General features: G+C 49.3%; 7 protein-coding genes and 1 non-coding gene across 8 annotated transcripts; 4 read left to right on the top strand and 4 right to left on the bottom strand.

The window, feature by feature from the left end:
* Window positions 1-20: 20 nt before the first annotated feature.
* TRUGW13939_07768 (uncharacterized protein) lies at window positions 21-683 on the bottom strand (the record flags this gene model as incomplete). The annotated part of the gene is made up of 2 exons (XM_035490905.1): window positions 21-314; window positions 402-683. The coding sequence occupies 2 exons, from the start codon at window positions 681-683 to the stop codon at window positions 21-23; spliced, it is 576 nt and encodes a 191-aa protein (XP_035346798.1).
* A 784-nt stretch (window positions 684-1,467) lies between these two features.
* TRUGW13939_07767 (uncharacterized protein) lies at window positions 1,468-5,321 on the bottom strand (the record flags this gene model as incomplete). Its single annotated transcript, XM_035490904.1, has 6 exons — window positions 1,468-1,732; window positions 1,789-2,462; window positions 2,517-2,891; window positions 2,940-5,097; window positions 5,195-5,235; window positions 5,295-5,321. The coding sequence occupies 6 exons, from the start codon at window positions 5,319-5,321 to the stop codon at window positions 1,468-1,470; spliced, it is 3,540 nt and encodes a 1,179-aa protein (XP_035346797.1).
* Window positions 5,322-6,015: 694 nt separating this feature from the next.
* On the bottom strand, window positions 6,016-7,897 carry TRUGW13939_07766 (uncharacterized protein; the record flags this gene model as incomplete). Its single annotated transcript, XM_035490903.1, has 6 exons — window positions 6,016-6,108; window positions 6,170-6,524; window positions 6,583-6,925; window positions 6,999-7,546; window positions 7,597-7,741; window positions 7,816-7,897. The coding sequence occupies 6 exons, from the start codon at window positions 7,895-7,897 to the stop codon at window positions 6,016-6,018; spliced, it is 1,566 nt and encodes a 521-aa protein (XP_035346796.1).
* Window positions 7,898-8,946: 1,049 nt separating this feature from the next.
* TRUGW13939_07765 (uncharacterized protein) lies at window positions 8,947-9,819 on the top strand (the record flags this gene model as incomplete). The annotated part of the gene is made up of 3 exons (XM_035490902.1): window positions 8,947-9,319; window positions 9,385-9,551; window positions 9,625-9,819. 3 exons carry the CDS (start codon window positions 8,947-8,949, stop codon window positions 9,817-9,819), a joined length of 735 nt encoding a protein of 244 aa, XP_035346795.1.
* Window positions 9,820-10,256: 437 nt separating this feature from the next.
* Window positions 10,257-12,068, top strand: TRUGW13939_07764 (uncharacterized protein; the record flags this gene model as incomplete). Its single annotated transcript, XM_035490901.1, has 8 exons — window positions 10,257-10,302; window positions 10,365-10,389; window positions 10,448-10,507; window positions 10,575-10,602; window positions 10,657-11,002; window positions 11,057-11,611; window positions 11,668-11,925; window positions 11,977-12,068. The coding sequence occupies 8 exons, from the start codon at window positions 10,257-10,259 to the stop codon at window positions 12,066-12,068; spliced, it is 1,410 nt and encodes a 469-aa protein (XP_035346794.1).
* A 313-nt stretch (window positions 12,069-12,381) lies between these two features.
* On the bottom strand, window positions 12,382-12,947 carry TRUGW13939_07763 (uncharacterized protein; the record flags this gene model as incomplete). The annotated part of the gene is made up of 2 exons (XM_035490900.1): window positions 12,382-12,798; window positions 12,855-12,947. The coding sequence occupies 2 exons, from the start codon at window positions 12,945-12,947 to the stop codon at window positions 12,382-12,384; spliced, it is 510 nt and encodes a 169-aa protein (XP_035346793.1).
* A 926-nt stretch (window positions 12,948-13,873) lies between these two features.
* TRUGW13939_07762 (uncharacterized protein) lies at window positions 13,874-16,072 on the top strand (the record flags this gene model as incomplete). Its single annotated transcript, XM_035490899.1, has 2 exons — window positions 13,874-15,388; window positions 15,440-16,072. 2 exons carry the CDS (start codon window positions 13,874-13,876, stop codon window positions 16,070-16,072), a joined length of 2,148 nt encoding a protein of 715 aa, XP_035346792.1.
* A 351-nt stretch (window positions 16,073-16,423) lies between these two features.
* TRUGW13939_07761 lies at window positions 16,424-16,494 on the top strand. The gene has a single exon. It is a non-coding gene; the product is annotated as a tRNA-Asn (tRNA).
* Window positions 16,495-16,848: the final 354 nt, after the last annotated feature.

Raw genomic sequence — 16,848 nt, 5'->3', positions numbered from 1 at the left:
AGATTTCATCCTTTTCTTCTTCACAGCGCAGGACCAGTAGCGTGAGACTTCTCATTGTCTTTCTGTTGAAGCTTCTTTCGAGCTGCCAAAATCATATCATCTCGGCGCTTCTGCAGTAGACGCTGCCGCTCGGTCTTATTTTGCGACCAGCCATTGTCCGTTTTTGAGTTTGCTTCTGATTCTTCCGAAAGTCGGTTGCTCAGGTTATAGCGAGAGATGAGGTCTTGGGCTCCTGCTTTGGAGATTGGAGTAGGATTCGGGTTGACGGCGGGAGTTGCAGGCTGTGGAATATGAGGCTGGTATGACGGGGGAGGCTAGAAAGAGAGCCGGTCAGTATTGAAGCAAGTTAGGGGGATATAAAACCGCCACCATAATGATGCGCCCAGCGAAGAAATACTTACAGTATCCAAACCGCGTCCCGTCAAGATGCGCTCCGTAGTCGCCGGAACGCTCCCTCCATTTCTCTGCAAATCCCACATGATATCCCGCCGATTCAGCTGCGGGAACATCTGCGAGATCTGTTCCACCTGTGCCGGGTCGATAATACGACCCCGTGCTTGGGCGACGGCTGCATTGGCGGTATCCGGGCTGTTGCGGTTTAGGAACCACCGGATCACGAAGAATGAAATCACCGCTAATGTGACCAGCGAGGGAATATTGACCGATGGTTCTACGTCCGCCATACTGGAGAGAGGAGAGGGGAGTTGTGATTAGTTGAAAAGGCTGCTCTGTTCGGCGGTCGGAGGTTGTCGTCCAGCTGGTCGGTAGTTAAAGGCGGGGGGCAATTAAGAGCGCAAACGGTACACGCTTTTTTTGTTGGAAGGGTTTCCCCCAAAGGCGCTTGGTTATTACGAAAGAGAAAAAAAAGGGTAGTTCTGGGTCGAGTTTTGAAAAGCGTAAATCGCCTCGTGGTGTTCTGCGGGCGATCTGATAAGGCGAAATGGCTTGCGCTGTAATGACAGGGTGGCGGCACTGGAGGAATGATGCCGGTATGCTCACGCGATCGGATGTTTGCTGGCACAGAGAGAAAACGGTTGGCGAGAGAAGTGAGTTTGAGAAATGAACAAGGCTCTGCAAAGCTTGTTCGATATCGTAGTGATAGAAAATATTATGAGCGACGATGAAGGATATGGCGGTGTCCTGGCGGTCGGGGAATGGATGATCAGAGAGGTGGATAGAAGGGGATGGGCGATTGCGGCGGCGCATTGACCCGAGGCCCCAGCTGGCTCCACCGGTTTGGCCGCGTTCGTCGGTCCGTCCGGACAACACTTGGTAGGTATTTATAAAGTAGACAAAGAACAAAAACTTCGTAGCATTGAGAATGAATGCCCATATCAACATCTACGGTCATGTACAGACATTACTTCGTCCAACACCAATCGCCTACCCAAAACCCCGCATAATCAATAACAGTAAAGTAAAGTTAAAAAAAAAACATGTATCCATGTATCATTCATTATAGGAAGATTACTTCGTGTCCGCCGGCGTCAGTGCTTGAACCACACTGGTGCCTTCGCTGAAACGCGTCTTGAAAATGCGGTTGGCATTCTGGAACATGCCATCCTTGAGCGACACAACAATGAACTGAGATCCCTTGAACCGAGTCTTGATCAAGCGACCGATGTTTTGCGTGTGCGACAAGTCGAGAGCGGCGTCGACCTCGTCGAGAATGTACATTGGTGCTGGCTTGAACTGCAAAAGCGCCATGATCAATGAAAGGGCAATAAGCGACCTAGACCGTTTAATTAGTAAAGTACTTTCCGTATAACCAGGGGAAAAAAAGCGTACCGTTGGCCACCACTCAACTCTGTGAGACTCTGCTTCCAGACTTTACCAAGAGAAACCTTGACCTCCAGTCCGTCGGTGATTTCCTTGCCCTCTGGAGGATCCAACTTGGCAAAACTACCTGGCAAGAGCTCTGCGAAGATCTGACCAAAGTCGCCGTTGACTTTGGTCCACGTCTTGTGCAGGGCCTCCTTCTTGTACTCGTTGAGATTGATGATGGTTTCTTCAATCTTACCCTTGTCTCGGATAACAGTCCTCATCATATTCTTGAGCGCAACCTCTTTCTTCTCGACGCTGTCAATCATGTTCATAACCTTGGGGTTGATCTTTTTCTTCATTCCCTGGAATCGCTCGGTCAGATTACGCAGCGTTGACCGGCATTCTGCAATATTCTGGCCCCTAAAGTCGTATGGCGTATTTGGACGGCCGAAACTGTCTTTTTCCTCATCGATCCATTCATGCTCGCCTTCCATACTCGCCACCATCTGAGCAGCAGCTTGCTGGTCTTTATGAAGCTTCTCAAGTTGATGTCCGAGTTTCTGTACCTCAAGCGCTTCTTCGGTAATACGCGCATTCTTTGACCGAATGGCCTCCTCGAGGTCGCTAAGCTCGTCATCGAACCCGGTCAATTTGGCTTGTTCTTCCTCTAGTTGGGCTTGAGCGATATCATGGGCGTCCTGAAAAAGATGAGTTCATGTTTGCCGGTGAATAGCATATGTCTTGCCACTCACCTTGATATTTGCCTGTTCCTTCTTCAGAGCCTCCATCTCCTCATCCTGAGCCTTCATGGCGACATCAGCTTCGGCCAACTGCTCCTCTGCAGCTGAAAGATCGCTTCCAGCCTGCTCTGCTTCAAGTCTTGAAGCTTGCATTTCTTTTTGAGATGTCTTGACGGCAATGGAGTTTTTATTGAGACCCTTTTTCAAGCTGTTGAGAGAGGATTGTAGCTCGGCAAGTTTGCTATCTTTGTTGCTGTCGAATTCTTTCATATCCTTCTCGATCCTCTTGATATCCTTGAGTGCCTCGGAGTGCCGGGTTCTGGCATCAGCAATGTCGTTTTTCAACTGGTTGATGGTTTCATTCATCTCCTCAACGGCATGAATGATCTACGCTGGTTAGTACGTATCTTCCTGCGTAATTAGAATTATACATACCGATGACGAGCTGTTGCTATTGATTTGGTCTTCGGTAAGCTTAATCTCATGGTTCTTCAAGTCCAGCTCTTGCTTGATCGCACGCATCGCATCCAACTTCTTCTTCTCCTTTGCCATAGTCTCTTGCAAGTTAGTTAATTGACGCTCCTTGCTCTTCATTTCCCTTGTGATCTCGTGAAGCTTCTGGAGAACAACAAGAACACCGCTGGAGTTCGGTGAGCTGCCTCCGGAAAGCGTTCCAGAGGGGTCATAAACGTCGCCATCCAGAGTTACACTCTTCAAGCGAACGCTAGGATCAAAAGTAACGGTTTTCGCGGTCTGCGCATCATGGGAGACGAGCGTTGAGCCAAAAACATAATCCATGGCGGCGGACACCTCGTCATCATATCCGATCAATGACAGAGCTAAGTCGACCTTTCCAGGCGCTAGTCTCTGTGCAGCAGAGATCTTGTCGGCGGATGCCTTGAATGCCGAGATCTTGTTCAAGGGAATAATGGTAACACGTTTGCGCAGTCTTCCATTTTGAAGCAGCTGTGAGCCAGTCTCTGCATTGTCAACGACAACGTTGTAGAGACGCCCACCAGCACAGATCTCAAGTGCGGTACCTGCTTCGGTTCTGTCTTTGTCGAGGGTAAATAATTGAGCCACGAGGCCCTTGACCTTTGATCGATCGAAGCCGGAATAAGGATCGGAGTAAGAAAAGTCAAGGTTTGCTACTCTCCTGTTTAGACTATCGGCCTTCTCCCGAAGCTCGCGAATGTCGCGTTGCAGAGTCGTTTGTTCTTGGTACATCTGCTCTTCCTTGCCTGGCTCATACCCTTGTTTGACCATATCAGTCTCTAATTTTGCCGCTCGTGCCCTCAACGATTCCAAGTCTTTCAAGAGGCCGGAATTTTGCTCCTTGGCCTTCTTCGCACGAGGCTCCTCCTCTTTGATTCGCTTCTCAAGATGGCTGATCTTGAGTTTGGCTTGCTCTTGTTCCGTCGCAGAAGAGCTGACGCGGTTTCGAGCGTCTTGAAGCTGTCCCTGATAACCATTCTCCTGGCCTTCCTTGGATGCGACACCAGTTTGCAGAGTCTGAAGTAACTCTTCTTTCCTCTCAACCTCTGCAGTTTGAGCGTCGAGCTCTGTTTTCGCGGCATCGTATTGCTCTTGGAGCTTATCGTAGACCTTCTTCTTGTCTTGGAGTAGCTTTTCAAGGTCGGCGACATTCTTCTGACTGGCTTTTCGCTTTTCCTTTTCCTCTGCCATGCTGGAATTCTTCAGGTCAATGACAGTGGCTAGTCGGACCATTTCGTGAGAGTGTTCCTTGACATCTCTTTCCAGTGCTTGGAATTTCCCTCCTTTCCGAAGCTCCTTTTCGCGCACAGCCTTGACGCGTTTAACGTCCTCTTCCAGATGCGCGATTTCGCTCTTGAGCCGCGTGGCATTGTCTTCGAGATTCTGCGTCTTGGCCTTTTTCGCTTCGTAATCTTCCCCAGCGGCGTGTAACCGATCTTTGCCCTTAAGATAATCGTGGGCTACCACCAAGCGCGTGAGACGCTCAACATCGTTCTGTGTCTGCTGGAAATCGAGGAAAGCACGTTTTTCACCTCGCAACTTCTCTAGCTTGGGCTCAATTTCTTCGCTCAAAAGCCCTTCGATTTCGCGAACTTTCATTTCCTTCTTGGCCATTGTCTTGGCTGCCTTCTCTTTCCTGTCCTCAAACATCCGCGTACCAGCGGCTTCTTCGATCATGGACAATATTTCAACAGCCTTCATATTCAGCACTTTGGTGATCCGTCCTTGCATAATCAAAAAGTTCGGATTGTTGATGTTCAGCCCTACACTCTGGAAGAGGTTCTGCACTGTTTGTTGTTGCGCGCGGTGACCGTTGATAAGATATTTGCTGGTGCCGCCCAGCACAATCTGTCGCGTAACGGAAATGCTTCCGTACTCTTCGAATCCAATGGGCGACTTGGCCGTGTCGCGGTTGTCGAAGACTATCGTAACACTCGCCTTTGTGACTCCGGCCTGTCCGCGCTTGTAGATAAGGTCCTGCAAGTTTTGTGCGCGGACTGTGCTCATGTTGGTGATACCGAGGACGAAGCATATGGCATCGAGAATGTTGGATTTCCCACTACCGTTCAGACCGGTGATCGAGTTGAAGGATTCGTCCCTGCGCGAGTTAGCTCACTATTCCAAAAACCACCGACAACTAAATCATAATTTCGCATGCAAATAAATGCGAAAAGACAGTATTTGCAGGCGCATACCATCCTGTAATTACCGTTCGCACGGCATACGACTTGAAGCCCTGTTGATTCCATAAATCAGCATAAACCGAAATCCAGCCGAAGAAAACAAAACACCCACGTCAATAATGATTTCAACGATCCTCATCGTTGCGCAGCAACCATATACTATTTTCTCAATTCCCTGGGAGCTCTTATAGCATTAGTAGGCCGCGCCTTGCGGAAAAGACGTCTTTGCGACTCGTAGACTCGTGGATGGAGATCGGTCGTCTTCGCTGTCGTTGGTGCGGAGAGGATGGGATTGTTTTGCTTTGTTTGGGCCGGCGGGAGCTGTTTATGGTTTGCCTAATCAAGCTTAGACGTCACGTGCTGATTAGCTAACGTGTTCCCCGCCCCGCATGGAAATCCGCGTGCATGCGATGAGTAGATTATTACTATTGTTCCATGCATAATCCGAATGGGTGGATAAAAGATGAATCGTGGGTCTTAATTGGTTATCAGACTAAATAATTGGGCTCTCTCATAAAATCAAATGCGCTCTTACCAAGGATCCCAAAATTCTTGACGATTATACGTGGGATGTACCTGGCAACGTAGAGCACTACGACATTACGGGTCTAGCATAGGAATATGCTGTTCCACAAGAGAATATGCGGAGGCCAAAGTGCAAGCTATTGACTGTGCACTCTTCAGATTCATAACCATGTCGTTCATACATTGCCACCCAATGCTAAGACCATTGTCTAGTATAACTAACGCCCCCGGTTGCCCAAACATTGACTGCTTGTTCTCCCATTCCACCAGACAAATAACCATGAACACATGCCGCATAAGATGGAAAACTACGACGCTTGAGGTGGAAATCCGACACGTTGCATGCCCCGCGCAGGATCCAGCCTGTTGTCAAGGTCTTCGTAGCGGAGAATGAATTCGCGCTGTACAGAATGGGCACGTTAGTCTTTGGATAGTAGTAAATGAAAAAAAGAGAATACATACGCGAATCTTCTTCCACGTTGCAGGGTCCCACCACAGATAAACACCACGCTCGCTGACACCGCGCTCAACGTCGACAGGGCCTGGATACGTCTCGTCTCTCGTCAGCCAGCAGCGCTCGACTTTGTGATATCTCCATTTGCGGCCCATGAGTTCCTCGGCCACCAGTTCTTGCAGCACATCACGCGGCATGCTGTAGAAAATGTAGAATAGAGTCTCGTCGCTAAAGCTCGTGATGCGGGTTTGCAAGGGTTGTACGTTTCCGACATTATAGCAACCGGGAATGGTGAAGTCCTGTTCGAGTGGGAGCGCAGACATGGAGGAAACAAAAGGCGAGGCAAACGAATGATGCAGAGGCCTGTTGACATCGGGTTAGTCACGTGTAATTTATAGGGATCGCGTGCAGTCAGTCATACTCGGGTTGGTTGAGATCTAATCCCAACGTCATGAGATCCTGTCCAACGGCCAGACTTGCGACATCAGGACTTTCGCTATGGATCATCCTGAGCAAGCCTGCGAGACCGAACCTGTCGAGTTCGCTCATCTGCGATAACGGTGGCTGCTCCGCACTCTGGCCGGAGGCCGAGGATTCTTGTGCTTCTCCCTGGGGTTGTCGTTGCTGCAATTGCCAAACAGAATAGTCGTCAGTGTATTTATTCTGCTTGATGGCTGGGTATATGGAGGGCCGCCGTACCTCTTTTTCCTGGGTTGCGACGCCGTTCGGCCCTTGCGGAGATCTCGAGGTCGGCATGCCGGGAGCTATAACACACACACACACACACACAAACAAGTCAGCATCAACAGACGCGCAATACAGATGGGCGCAACGCACCACCGGAGCCAGCTGCCCCTGTTGCTGTTCCTGGCGACATGACGCGACTGCTCTCGGGGCCATTCAGCGTTGCGGTGAGGATGTTGCGGGCTTGGGCGGATTGCGTCTGCGCGGAGAACGCCAAGCCAGGCCCGTAGCTGCCGAAGCCAGTCCGTCGCTCCTGCCCGATGTCGTTCATGCGCGCGGGCAGCCCGCCTGGAGGCAAATCGGCCGTGTTGCGTCCCAGCGGCGGGAATTCTTCGATGTTTCCAGTCTGCGGTTGTCCGCCCGCGCCCAGTTGTCCCTGTCCGTTGTTCCGGAAATCGTCCAGCCGGTTGGCGAACTGCGCGCCCGAGGGGAACAGGTCGTCCTGAGACGCTTGTTGCTGCGTGTAGTGGCTTTGCGTTTGAGAGGTTCGCGACGGCGGTTGGCTCGATGGAGGAGGCGGCTGCCGTTGCACCGGTGTCTGCGTGGCTCGCTGTCCAGCATTCGCCCACACTGCTTGCGCTGAGTTTTGAGACTGATTCTGCTGCGGCGCTCCGGATAACGAAGGGAATTCCCTTGGTACGCTGAATGTCAGCTTGTCTGCAGTTGTTATTTTGCTATCCCGGCCACTCACGAAAGATCCAACGGTGTTGCAGGCTGAGATCCACTGAGGCTCTGAGCAAACGTTCCCATCGACCCGATGTTTCGCTGCTGGTGATTTTGCAGTCCTGGAGCTGCCCCCATGGGGAGACCACCGAAGTTCCAGTTGCCACTTGTCCCTGTCCGGCGCAATTCCCAAACGAATCAGAACACGACTTCACCCCAAAAAAATAAAGCTTCTAGGAGCACGCACCAATCTTACCATTGGGGATTCGACTTGAAGCTAGCGTTGCATTTCGAGCCTGTGCCTGTTGCTGAGCTGGAAAGCCCGGCATGCTTCTGAGAGCTTGCGGGCCTGGTCCTAGACGTTCCTCAACACATCAGTATTTGTTCGTTCAAGAGGCTGGCCATTTGTGTCTCTCGGGCGTCTCTTCTCCAGAGATTGGAATGCAAAAAGGCACCACGCGACCGACTCTTCGACCCTGTCGCAGAAACGCCTTTTCTCGAGTTTCGAGTGCTGGCATGGCTGTGCTGGCCACTATCCACGTCTGCCAAAGCAGTATAAGGGAGAACCAGCGTCAAGTGTTCCAGATGGTTGCTTCGTGACGGTATGGAATGGCAGCCAGCCAGTGCTTGCAATGTCGCATGGACAATGGCGGGGGCAGAGGTCACAAACCTGGCCTATTCATGGTGAGATTGACTTCAAAATTCTTCGGAGATCGTGGCTGGAGGGGTGTATAAATCGAGGGAAGAGGTGTGTCTTGCTGTCGACCGAGGTGCTAGCACTGCTGATGTGTTTTCGTAGAACAAGCATGCAAATCTGCAGATGAAGCAGTGCTCTTGAGACTGGGGCCGACTGATCACGGGCGGAGAGATGATAGCCGCGCGCTTCGATCTGTGCACGGGCCACAAGGCCATTTTGCTCGCTTCTCGGTGGAATGTGAGCACTTGATGGGCTTTTGGATTGCCATGCTATATATGTTTAGTTTTACGTTGAATGAGCAGAGTGAATATTTCTGAATAGTTGATTACAGGTTAGCCACTTTGATTGGGCTTGCATCGCGCGGTGACCGCTGCCAGACTGGTTTTAGATGAAAGGCTGGGATTAATCTACATATGCAGATAGGTGTATATATAATACAAGGAATACGTAGTATGTACAGTCTGCTTCCTAGCACACTTTTCAAATGATAAACATGAGGCTGCGAACGTCCCTTGAGGCGCGACACTAACTTAGTAACTTCTAGGCCAGTCACGTGACTTTGCCGCCGCCGCCAGGTAGCGGACTTTGGAACTTTTCCCGCGAGTGTCAGGCCAGACGTTCATCACGGTCAACTCAACTGGCATTGGACACCCAACTGCCAGGTTGGCCAATTTGTTCACAATGAATCGACAATTCATAGGCCGACTGGCCAACCAGTCGAAACCGTCTTTACTTGCAGGATTACCGCCGCCCTACCTTGCTCCTGCATGGCACACCAATGTCATCAGCTCGGCAACAACACAGCACGCGCCCTTCTCTTCCACAGCAAGCAACGCAGCCCGCCGTGGTCCTGACAAGAGTAAAGGCCGTGGTGTCTCAGCAATTCACATGACAGGCCCCAAGCATAAATTGAGTGCCGCAAAATATCCATTGCCGACCCCAGTCCCTGCATCCGAGCTTCCTGCGCGCAAATCGGATCCGAATCATGGGCTATGGGCCTTTTTCCCTCCGAATAGACACCCCTTGAGCACGCCAGAATACGATTCTACGCACGGTATGTTTTTTTTTTCCTCCCTTCACTAATTGTAGGTCTGTATCAAGAGACTCATGTTCAAGCAGGACGTCCTTGGTCGATCCAAGAACTTCGTGGAAAGTCATGGGATGATCTCCATTGCCTATGGTGGGTTTGCGCCAAGGAGCGCAACAGACTGGCAACTTCGGATTTGGAGAGAGACAGACTCAAGGCTGGTTACGGAGAAGCAGAGTCCGTTGAGCGCGCCCGCGCGGTTAGTTTTCCTTTTCCTATTTCTTCTCGTTCAACACATACAGTTTACTAACTTCTATCGGATATTTGCACAGATTGTGACTACACAGAAATCGATCAAGCACGTTCTTCGTGAAAGATGGTATGCTTGGGAGGATGCGCGAGAACTGCTTGAAACCCATACGGACACCATTTTAAACCATACCGATCCAGAAGTACCGACAAGCAGTCTTCTGAGGCGAAAACCAAAGTCGAAGAAGGCGAAGAAGGCGAAAACGTCGGAGAAGTAGGATGGAGACTCTTTCTAGCATTGTATTCTGGTACTACTACAAGTTTCCGTGTTTTTTATTTTTTTTGGAGTGAAGCAACAAGCTTATTTTGTCGTAAGTTGCATTGTAGCTACTCCTGTAAACTATATTATTTGTTCTTATCCTGTTCAATCGCATAAATAATAACTCTGTATCAAATATTAATATCGTACGTCCTAGGCAGATCACAACAAACAGACTATCAGGGGCTTAGGGGGCGCGGGTGACACCGCCGTTTGGGCTCCGCCGCGGGGATCGCAACCGGGTTGAGAGTGCTAGGTTAACTAGTCAGTCAGTTAGCATCCACCAGTCCTCGACTTCCCCTTTCATCGATCGCCTTTGAAGGATTTCGACTCTACACCAGCGTCTACTGCCTTGTCTCTACTTGATTAATACTACTGCCTCCGACTCGATACGCCATGGATGAGATTGCGCCGGAGTATGATGTCGTTGTGCTGGGCACCGGTATGGTTGATCTCATCTACCCCGCAGCCCATCATTGTCCCAAGCTAACAACCTTCGTCTAGGCCTGACCGAGTGTGTGCTTTCTGGGTAAGCATGTCGTTCTGGTTTGCAAGTTGAACTGGAAGATTTACTAACGATTCCAAAGTGTCCTGAGTGTGAAGGGCAAGAAGGTGCTTCATATTGATCGCAATGATCACTACGGCGGGTAAGCTCTATATGCCAGCCAACCAACCCCTCATGGAGTGTGCTAACGAATGACCCTCACAACACAGAGAAGCGGCATCTGTTAACATTGAAACAGTAAATACGCACCCTCTTTTTTTAATAGTTATCGCCACTGACTTTTGAACGCAGCTTTTCAAAAAATACGGAAACGTGCGCCCGGGCGAGGAGCCATGGAAGAAATACGGCCGAGTCAACGACTGGAACGTCGACTTGATCCCCAAGCTGCTCATGTCGAACGGAGAGTTGACCAACATCTTGGTGTCCACTGATGTGACGAGATACCTGGAATTCAAGCAGATTGCTGGAAGCTATGTGCAACAGGGCGAGGGCCCCAAGGCCACTGTCGCCAAGGTTCCATCGGACTCTGGCGAGGCATTGCGTTCGTCCCTGATGGGGCTTTTCGAGAAGAGGCGCGCAAAGAAGTTTTTGGAGTGGGTTGGAGAATTCAAGGATGACGACCCTAGCACTCACCAAGGTAAGGCTTAAAACTCGCAGAGACTTGAAACTTGAGGCTAATCGGCCGGCCCAGGACTCAACCTAGCCACTACTACTATGAAGGATGTTTACGACAAGTTCGGCCTAGAGGCCACCACCCGCGACTTTATTGGTCATTCGATGGCACTGTACCAGTCAGACGACTATATCTTGGTTTCTGGAGGAGTGAAGGAGTCGGTTAACCGTATTCGTTTATATGTCAACTCGATGGCGCGATATGGAAAATCCCCTTACATCTACCCGCTATATGGACTCGGTGAACTGCCCCAGGGATTTGCCCGTCTCTCGGCTATCTACGGTGGTACTTATATGCTTAACACGGATGTCGACGAAGTCCTGTATGACAGCAATGGCAAGGTGTCTGGCATCAAAGCGACCATGAAGGAGCGTGACGAAGCTGGCGAGGGTATGAAATTCGAAACAAAGACAACCAAGATCATCGCCGATCCTTCATACTTTACTGGAAAGTCCAAGATTACCGGATATGTGATTCGCGCGATTTGCATCCTGAAACACCCCGTCGACAAGACCGACAGCAGCGACTCTCTACAGCTGATCATCCCTCAATCGCAAGTTGGACGCAAGCACGGTATGTATTTTTGTATATCTATGCGTGATAGTAGATTCTAACAATCAATTTTGCAGACATTTATATTGCCGTGGTCTCTTCTGCTCACAACGTCTGCCCCAAGGGCTACTATGTCGCCATTATCTCTACCGTTGCCGAGACTGAAGCTAATCACCACGTCGAGTTGGAACCTGGTTTCCAGAGACTTGGAAAGATTGAAGAGACATTTATGGGCCCTCCTATTCCTTTGTACGAGCCTCTCGAAGACGGCAAGAACGACAACGTGTTCATCTCCAAGAGCTACGATGCCACTTCACACTTTGAGACTACTACCGGTTAGTTTTCTTTGATGTTTGGACAAGACTCCCTTTGCTAACATACACTAGATGATGTTCGTGATATTTACCAGCGTGCCGAGGGCCATGAGCTTGTTGTTGAAGGCCTTCGCGAAGGCCAGAACCTTGTTAACGAAGAATAAGAGCTTTGTTTATCTTGTTGGCTAAATGCAATATCATGCTCAAAAAAAAAAGAATTGCAAGCATTGTTTGATTAACTGCTAAATGCCCTCTCTTTTTTTTTTGAGAAATCTAATGGCTTCGAATCAGCCTGTGACCGAAAGATTCCTTAGTTTCATGAATTCTGTCTATCTCTATACTCCTATCTGTTGATAAGCCTTCCTCTAGAATTAATACACCATTCGCTGAATAACAGCTTGCTCCAATGTAACCAAACCATAATCGATCACATGTGCAGTAGAGCCGTTCAGAAATATATATAAACAACAGGATATTTTATAGTTTCTGGTTCGCCTCCGGGTCCATATTCGCTTTCTGATGATCGCCCACGACGCAAAGCGAGTCATCATCAACCCGTCGCATTTCCGCCTTGATCAATGCCAATCTCCGCCCCATCTGCACCACCTCACAAATAAGCCGCAGCTCTGTATTCAAAGGCAGTGGTCGCAGATACGTGACATTCAAGTTCCGACTGACGCCACCGTACTGGAACATGCCCGGCCGCGACACGGCCATGAGAATGGTAGACGTCAGGTTATCAATGATGGTAGCAGCGCACCCGCCGTGCAGACTGCCCAGAGTATTTTGCATTTCCGGTGTCACGGTGAGGCGATATACGGCTCTGCCGGGGGGGCCCTTGGTTGCGGATTCGAGGTGGACGTTGGCCTTGTAGTGGTCGAGATCCCAGCAGCCCTGCGAAACTATCCATTAGAATCAAAAAAGTACGATAAATAGAGGGACATGCTCACCGGATTCCCCTCACTAGGCGCTTTGCTTCTAATGTGCTCATATATCTCTAAAAGCCCCGTCTCGAACTCGTCGTATTTCTTGTCGTTGGCCATGGTGTTTTTGACCTATTGCGCAGGCAGGCAGAACGATAGTTTCTTGTTTAAAAAAACGAATGAATGGCGTCGTATTTTAGCTGACGTGTAGTTCTGGACAAAAAATCATAAAAGATGGAGAGTTGAAACGTGTAGAGCGCATTATTATGGGGTTGATCAGCTCGTATCAGCGTTCATGATTGTTCGCGAATGTTTCGGCCGGGGCCGAGATGGTGCCTCGGCCCGTGTGATGCTCTCGCCCGTGGGCGAGATCTTATCAGGTTTGCTTAATTTACCATTTTAAACTGATAACAGATGAAGAAAACAGAGGGAATAGTAACTTTTAGATGATTTGTAGCTATTGCGATATTTGGTTTTTCTCTAATGGCTGGAAGTGAGCTTCAATTGGAATATACTGGCTCTATCCTTGGGTTTTAGCACCACAATGATTAGAGAAAAAGGTCGCTTGAACACAAAATATTAGCGAAAGAAACTATTTAACTAATGGATGCTCAGCCCATAGATACTAGTGATAATTTGAAGTGAATATCAACTTCATACGCCCTATACTCAAGAAGAGTACAGGTTGTGGGGCAGTGGGTCTGGTATTCCCGTTTCGATAGCTCGGCCCAGGCACGCTTCCCTCAATCATCATCATCCAGACTACAATAACAACCTTGCGGCTTTGCGCCAGCACTAATCATTGCTTTTATCCGTGCTCCAGCTGTGTGGGAAGGTTTCTTTTTTTATTTCAATTGCTTTCTCAGCTTGACGTTGCTGCCATTGCGATCTCGGGACCTTGAAATCTTGAGGTTGGTCCTTTGTTGACTTTTACGCCTGGCAGACGTAGACTTACAACGATTTGTCCTTCAAACATCGTCGTCCCGTCCAAAAAATACCGTGTTCAAGAATCATCTATCGAGAAGCTACACAACCAGTGAATTGAAATGGTCGAGTCGCGAGCGTCCAAAAGGAGGAGGGTCTCTGAAACCCCAGAAACCAATGGACACACCATAGAATCCGATGAAATCCCGGCGACCCCCCCTCCAGACGAGCACGACGATCTCATGGCAATGGACATTGACGGCCCTGAAGCCGACGAGGCGCTTGCTGCCACCCCTTCGAAATCCTCTCGACGACGACGATCCACAGTCAACGGCGCAGCTAAACAAGAAGAAGACACCGAGACCCCGTCAAGGAGCGTTCGAGCAAGTGGCAGGCAGCGAAAAGCGCCACAGAGATATGAAGAGGATGCAGTGGCTCTTGAGAAAACCCGCAGGCCCAGAAGGACAGCAGCAGCTGAAACTCCTTCCAAGACACCACGGTCCACAAGGGGTGCGCGCAGTGTGCGGAAAGAGGATTCCCCGGATGATATGAATATGACGGATGATGATGATGGATCGCCAGAGCCCAAGGCTTCCGTTTCACGAAGGAGATCAGCAAGAACTACGAGGAAGAAGTATAGTGAAGAATCGGAGCCTACAGCAGATGCAGCCAAAGATGTTACTGATTCGCCTCTTGTGGTGAATGGAGGCATGGACGATAGTTATGATCCAGTGACGGCACAGCTGCAGCAAGACTTGATACAGGATGTCGACGTGCATGAGGAACAACCACAAATTACTCCTCTCCCAGACTATGCAGAAACATTTTGCAAAACATGCGACCCTCATCTTCGTGAAGAAGTTGGCATATTGAGCAATCTTGTCCTTGAGAAGCTAACTGGGAGGAGACTGGTGCCGTTGAAAGGCCTGGACGCCGAATATGAAAAAGTATATCAGCTAGTTGAGCAAACTGTTACTGCTGGAGAAGGAAACTCGATGCTTCTCATGGGCTCTCGGGGCAGCGGCAAGACGGCAATGGTTGAGTCGATTATTTCAACCTTGGCAAAGGACCACAAGGATGACTTTCATGTTGTTCGCCTCAATGGATTCCTCCATACCGATGACCGCCTCGCTCTTCGGGAAATATGGAGGCAACTAGGTCGAGAGACGCATACAGAAGACGAAGCTTCAAAAGTCAACAGCTATGCCGATACAATGGCAACGCTGCTCGCCTTACTGTCACATCCAGAGGAGCTCTTTGACGGCTCCGACATGACTGGTATCCCCACTGCCAAGTCAGTTGTGATTGTTCTCGAAGAATTTGATCTCTTTGCGACACATCCTCGTCAAACTCTTTTATATAATCTTTTCGACATTGCGCAGGCTCGGAAAGCCCCGCTCGCTGTGCTCGGATTAACAACAAAGGTCGATGTCACGGAAGCTTTGGAGAAGCGAGTGAAAAGTCGATTTAGCCATCGCTATGTGTTTTTGCCGTCGGCAAGGACTTTTGAGGGCTTCTCGGAAGCCTGTCTTTCTGCATTGGATGTTGCAGATGAGGAGATTCAGGATAGTGAGCTCTGGCAACTAAAACCAGGTCCTCGCTCGCAGCTCATCGACAGCTGGAGAATTTTCTTAAAGGTAGGCTCAACATTTCTACATTTTTCGAATCCTTGCTAATTGGTTATATAGGGATTATGGGCCGATAAAGAATTCGAAGGGCATTTACTCCGAATCTACAACCAAACCAAGTCTGTTAAAGACTTCTTCTCCAGCGCTTTACTACCGATATCAAATCTACATCAAAGCGCTTTTGGAGTGCTTGACGGAGAGTCGACATCGCTTGAAGTACCAACTCCGCAAAGCTTTGTATCACACAATTTGGCCTGCCCCGACCCGGCTCCTCTCCCATTTGCGCTATCTATGACAGGATCGGCCAGCTCGACATCCTTGCCGCTCTCTCTACTGCTAGCCGCCACCCGCTTGACTGCTCTCCACGATCCTGGGGTGGACATGGGCAACCCACAAGACGTGGCTCCACTTGCCCTGTCGTTCCCAGCTGCCTACGCAGAATACGTCCGTCTGTTGACGTCAGCAAAGGCCAACGCGGCAGCACAGGGAGCTGCGGTGACCGGCGGCCGGGTATGGGGTCGCGATGTCTCGCGAGAAGCCTGGGAGAAACTGGTTGGCTGGGGGGTCGTCGTGCCTCTAGGATCGGGCAACGGTACGACCGATGGGAAGATGTTCCGGGTAGAGGTCAGCTTCGAGGAAGTGACCGATATGGTTGGCGGTGGAGGATCGCTGGGAAGATGGTGGCGAGCCTGATTGTCCTTTCCTACATGAGGGTTGGCTACCTCGAGAATACCGAAAAGAAGGCTGTGTGAAGTGTGTGGTGTCTCTGACTAGGCATCAACAATATCGACCAGTGGCGCTATTACCAATCTCCGCCGAACTAGACCAGTCCGAATTTAAAACCAGTACAGGTTTAAACCCGGAACTTGAGGGTGATGTAGTTCATGCTTGTGCTTGGCAACATGCGAGATTAACGTTTTGCTCATTGTATTTTTCATGCTGGATCTTTACCATGTATAGAAATATATACTAGGATTATACATTGTATTTTATTTCCATCATTTATACATGTGCATGTAATGTGAGTTGATCATTGATGCTATGGTACTTATAGCTCAATGGTAGAGCAGAATATTGTTAATATTTGTATAGGTGTTCGATTCATCTTAAGGGCTAGTTGACCTTGCATGTCCAATGTTTAGTTGCCAACATAATGGAATATTAGCATCAATGAAATATCAACCAGTAGATTTATATGCGAATACAGCATGGAATTCATTAAATAATATATACAAATCTAGCAATGTTTTGGCAAATGATATAATTTCAGTATTAAAAATAAGTGAACATCTGTCGTATATTCATGTTCCAATACCAAACCCATGTTCATACAGTACGTATGAAATAAAACCGATATACATGCGTATTTATGCAATGATCTGCTGAACAGCACAGACAGGGGAGCCCAGTGCCCAGCTGGCTTGGCCACCCGCTTGCGTCAGCATGGCCTGTTTCCCAATTTAGAACCA

This window comes from Talaromyces rugulosus, chromosome IV (genome assembly GCF_013368755.1).
Source record: "Talaromyces rugulosus chromosome IV, complete sequence".
Classification (NCBI taxonomy): domain Eukaryota; kingdom Fungi; phylum Ascomycota; class Eurotiomycetes; order Eurotiales; family Trichocomaceae; genus Talaromyces; species Talaromyces rugulosus.
Note: the sequence above shows the minus strand (reverse complement) of the source record. Positions and strands in the feature narration are given on the sequence as shown.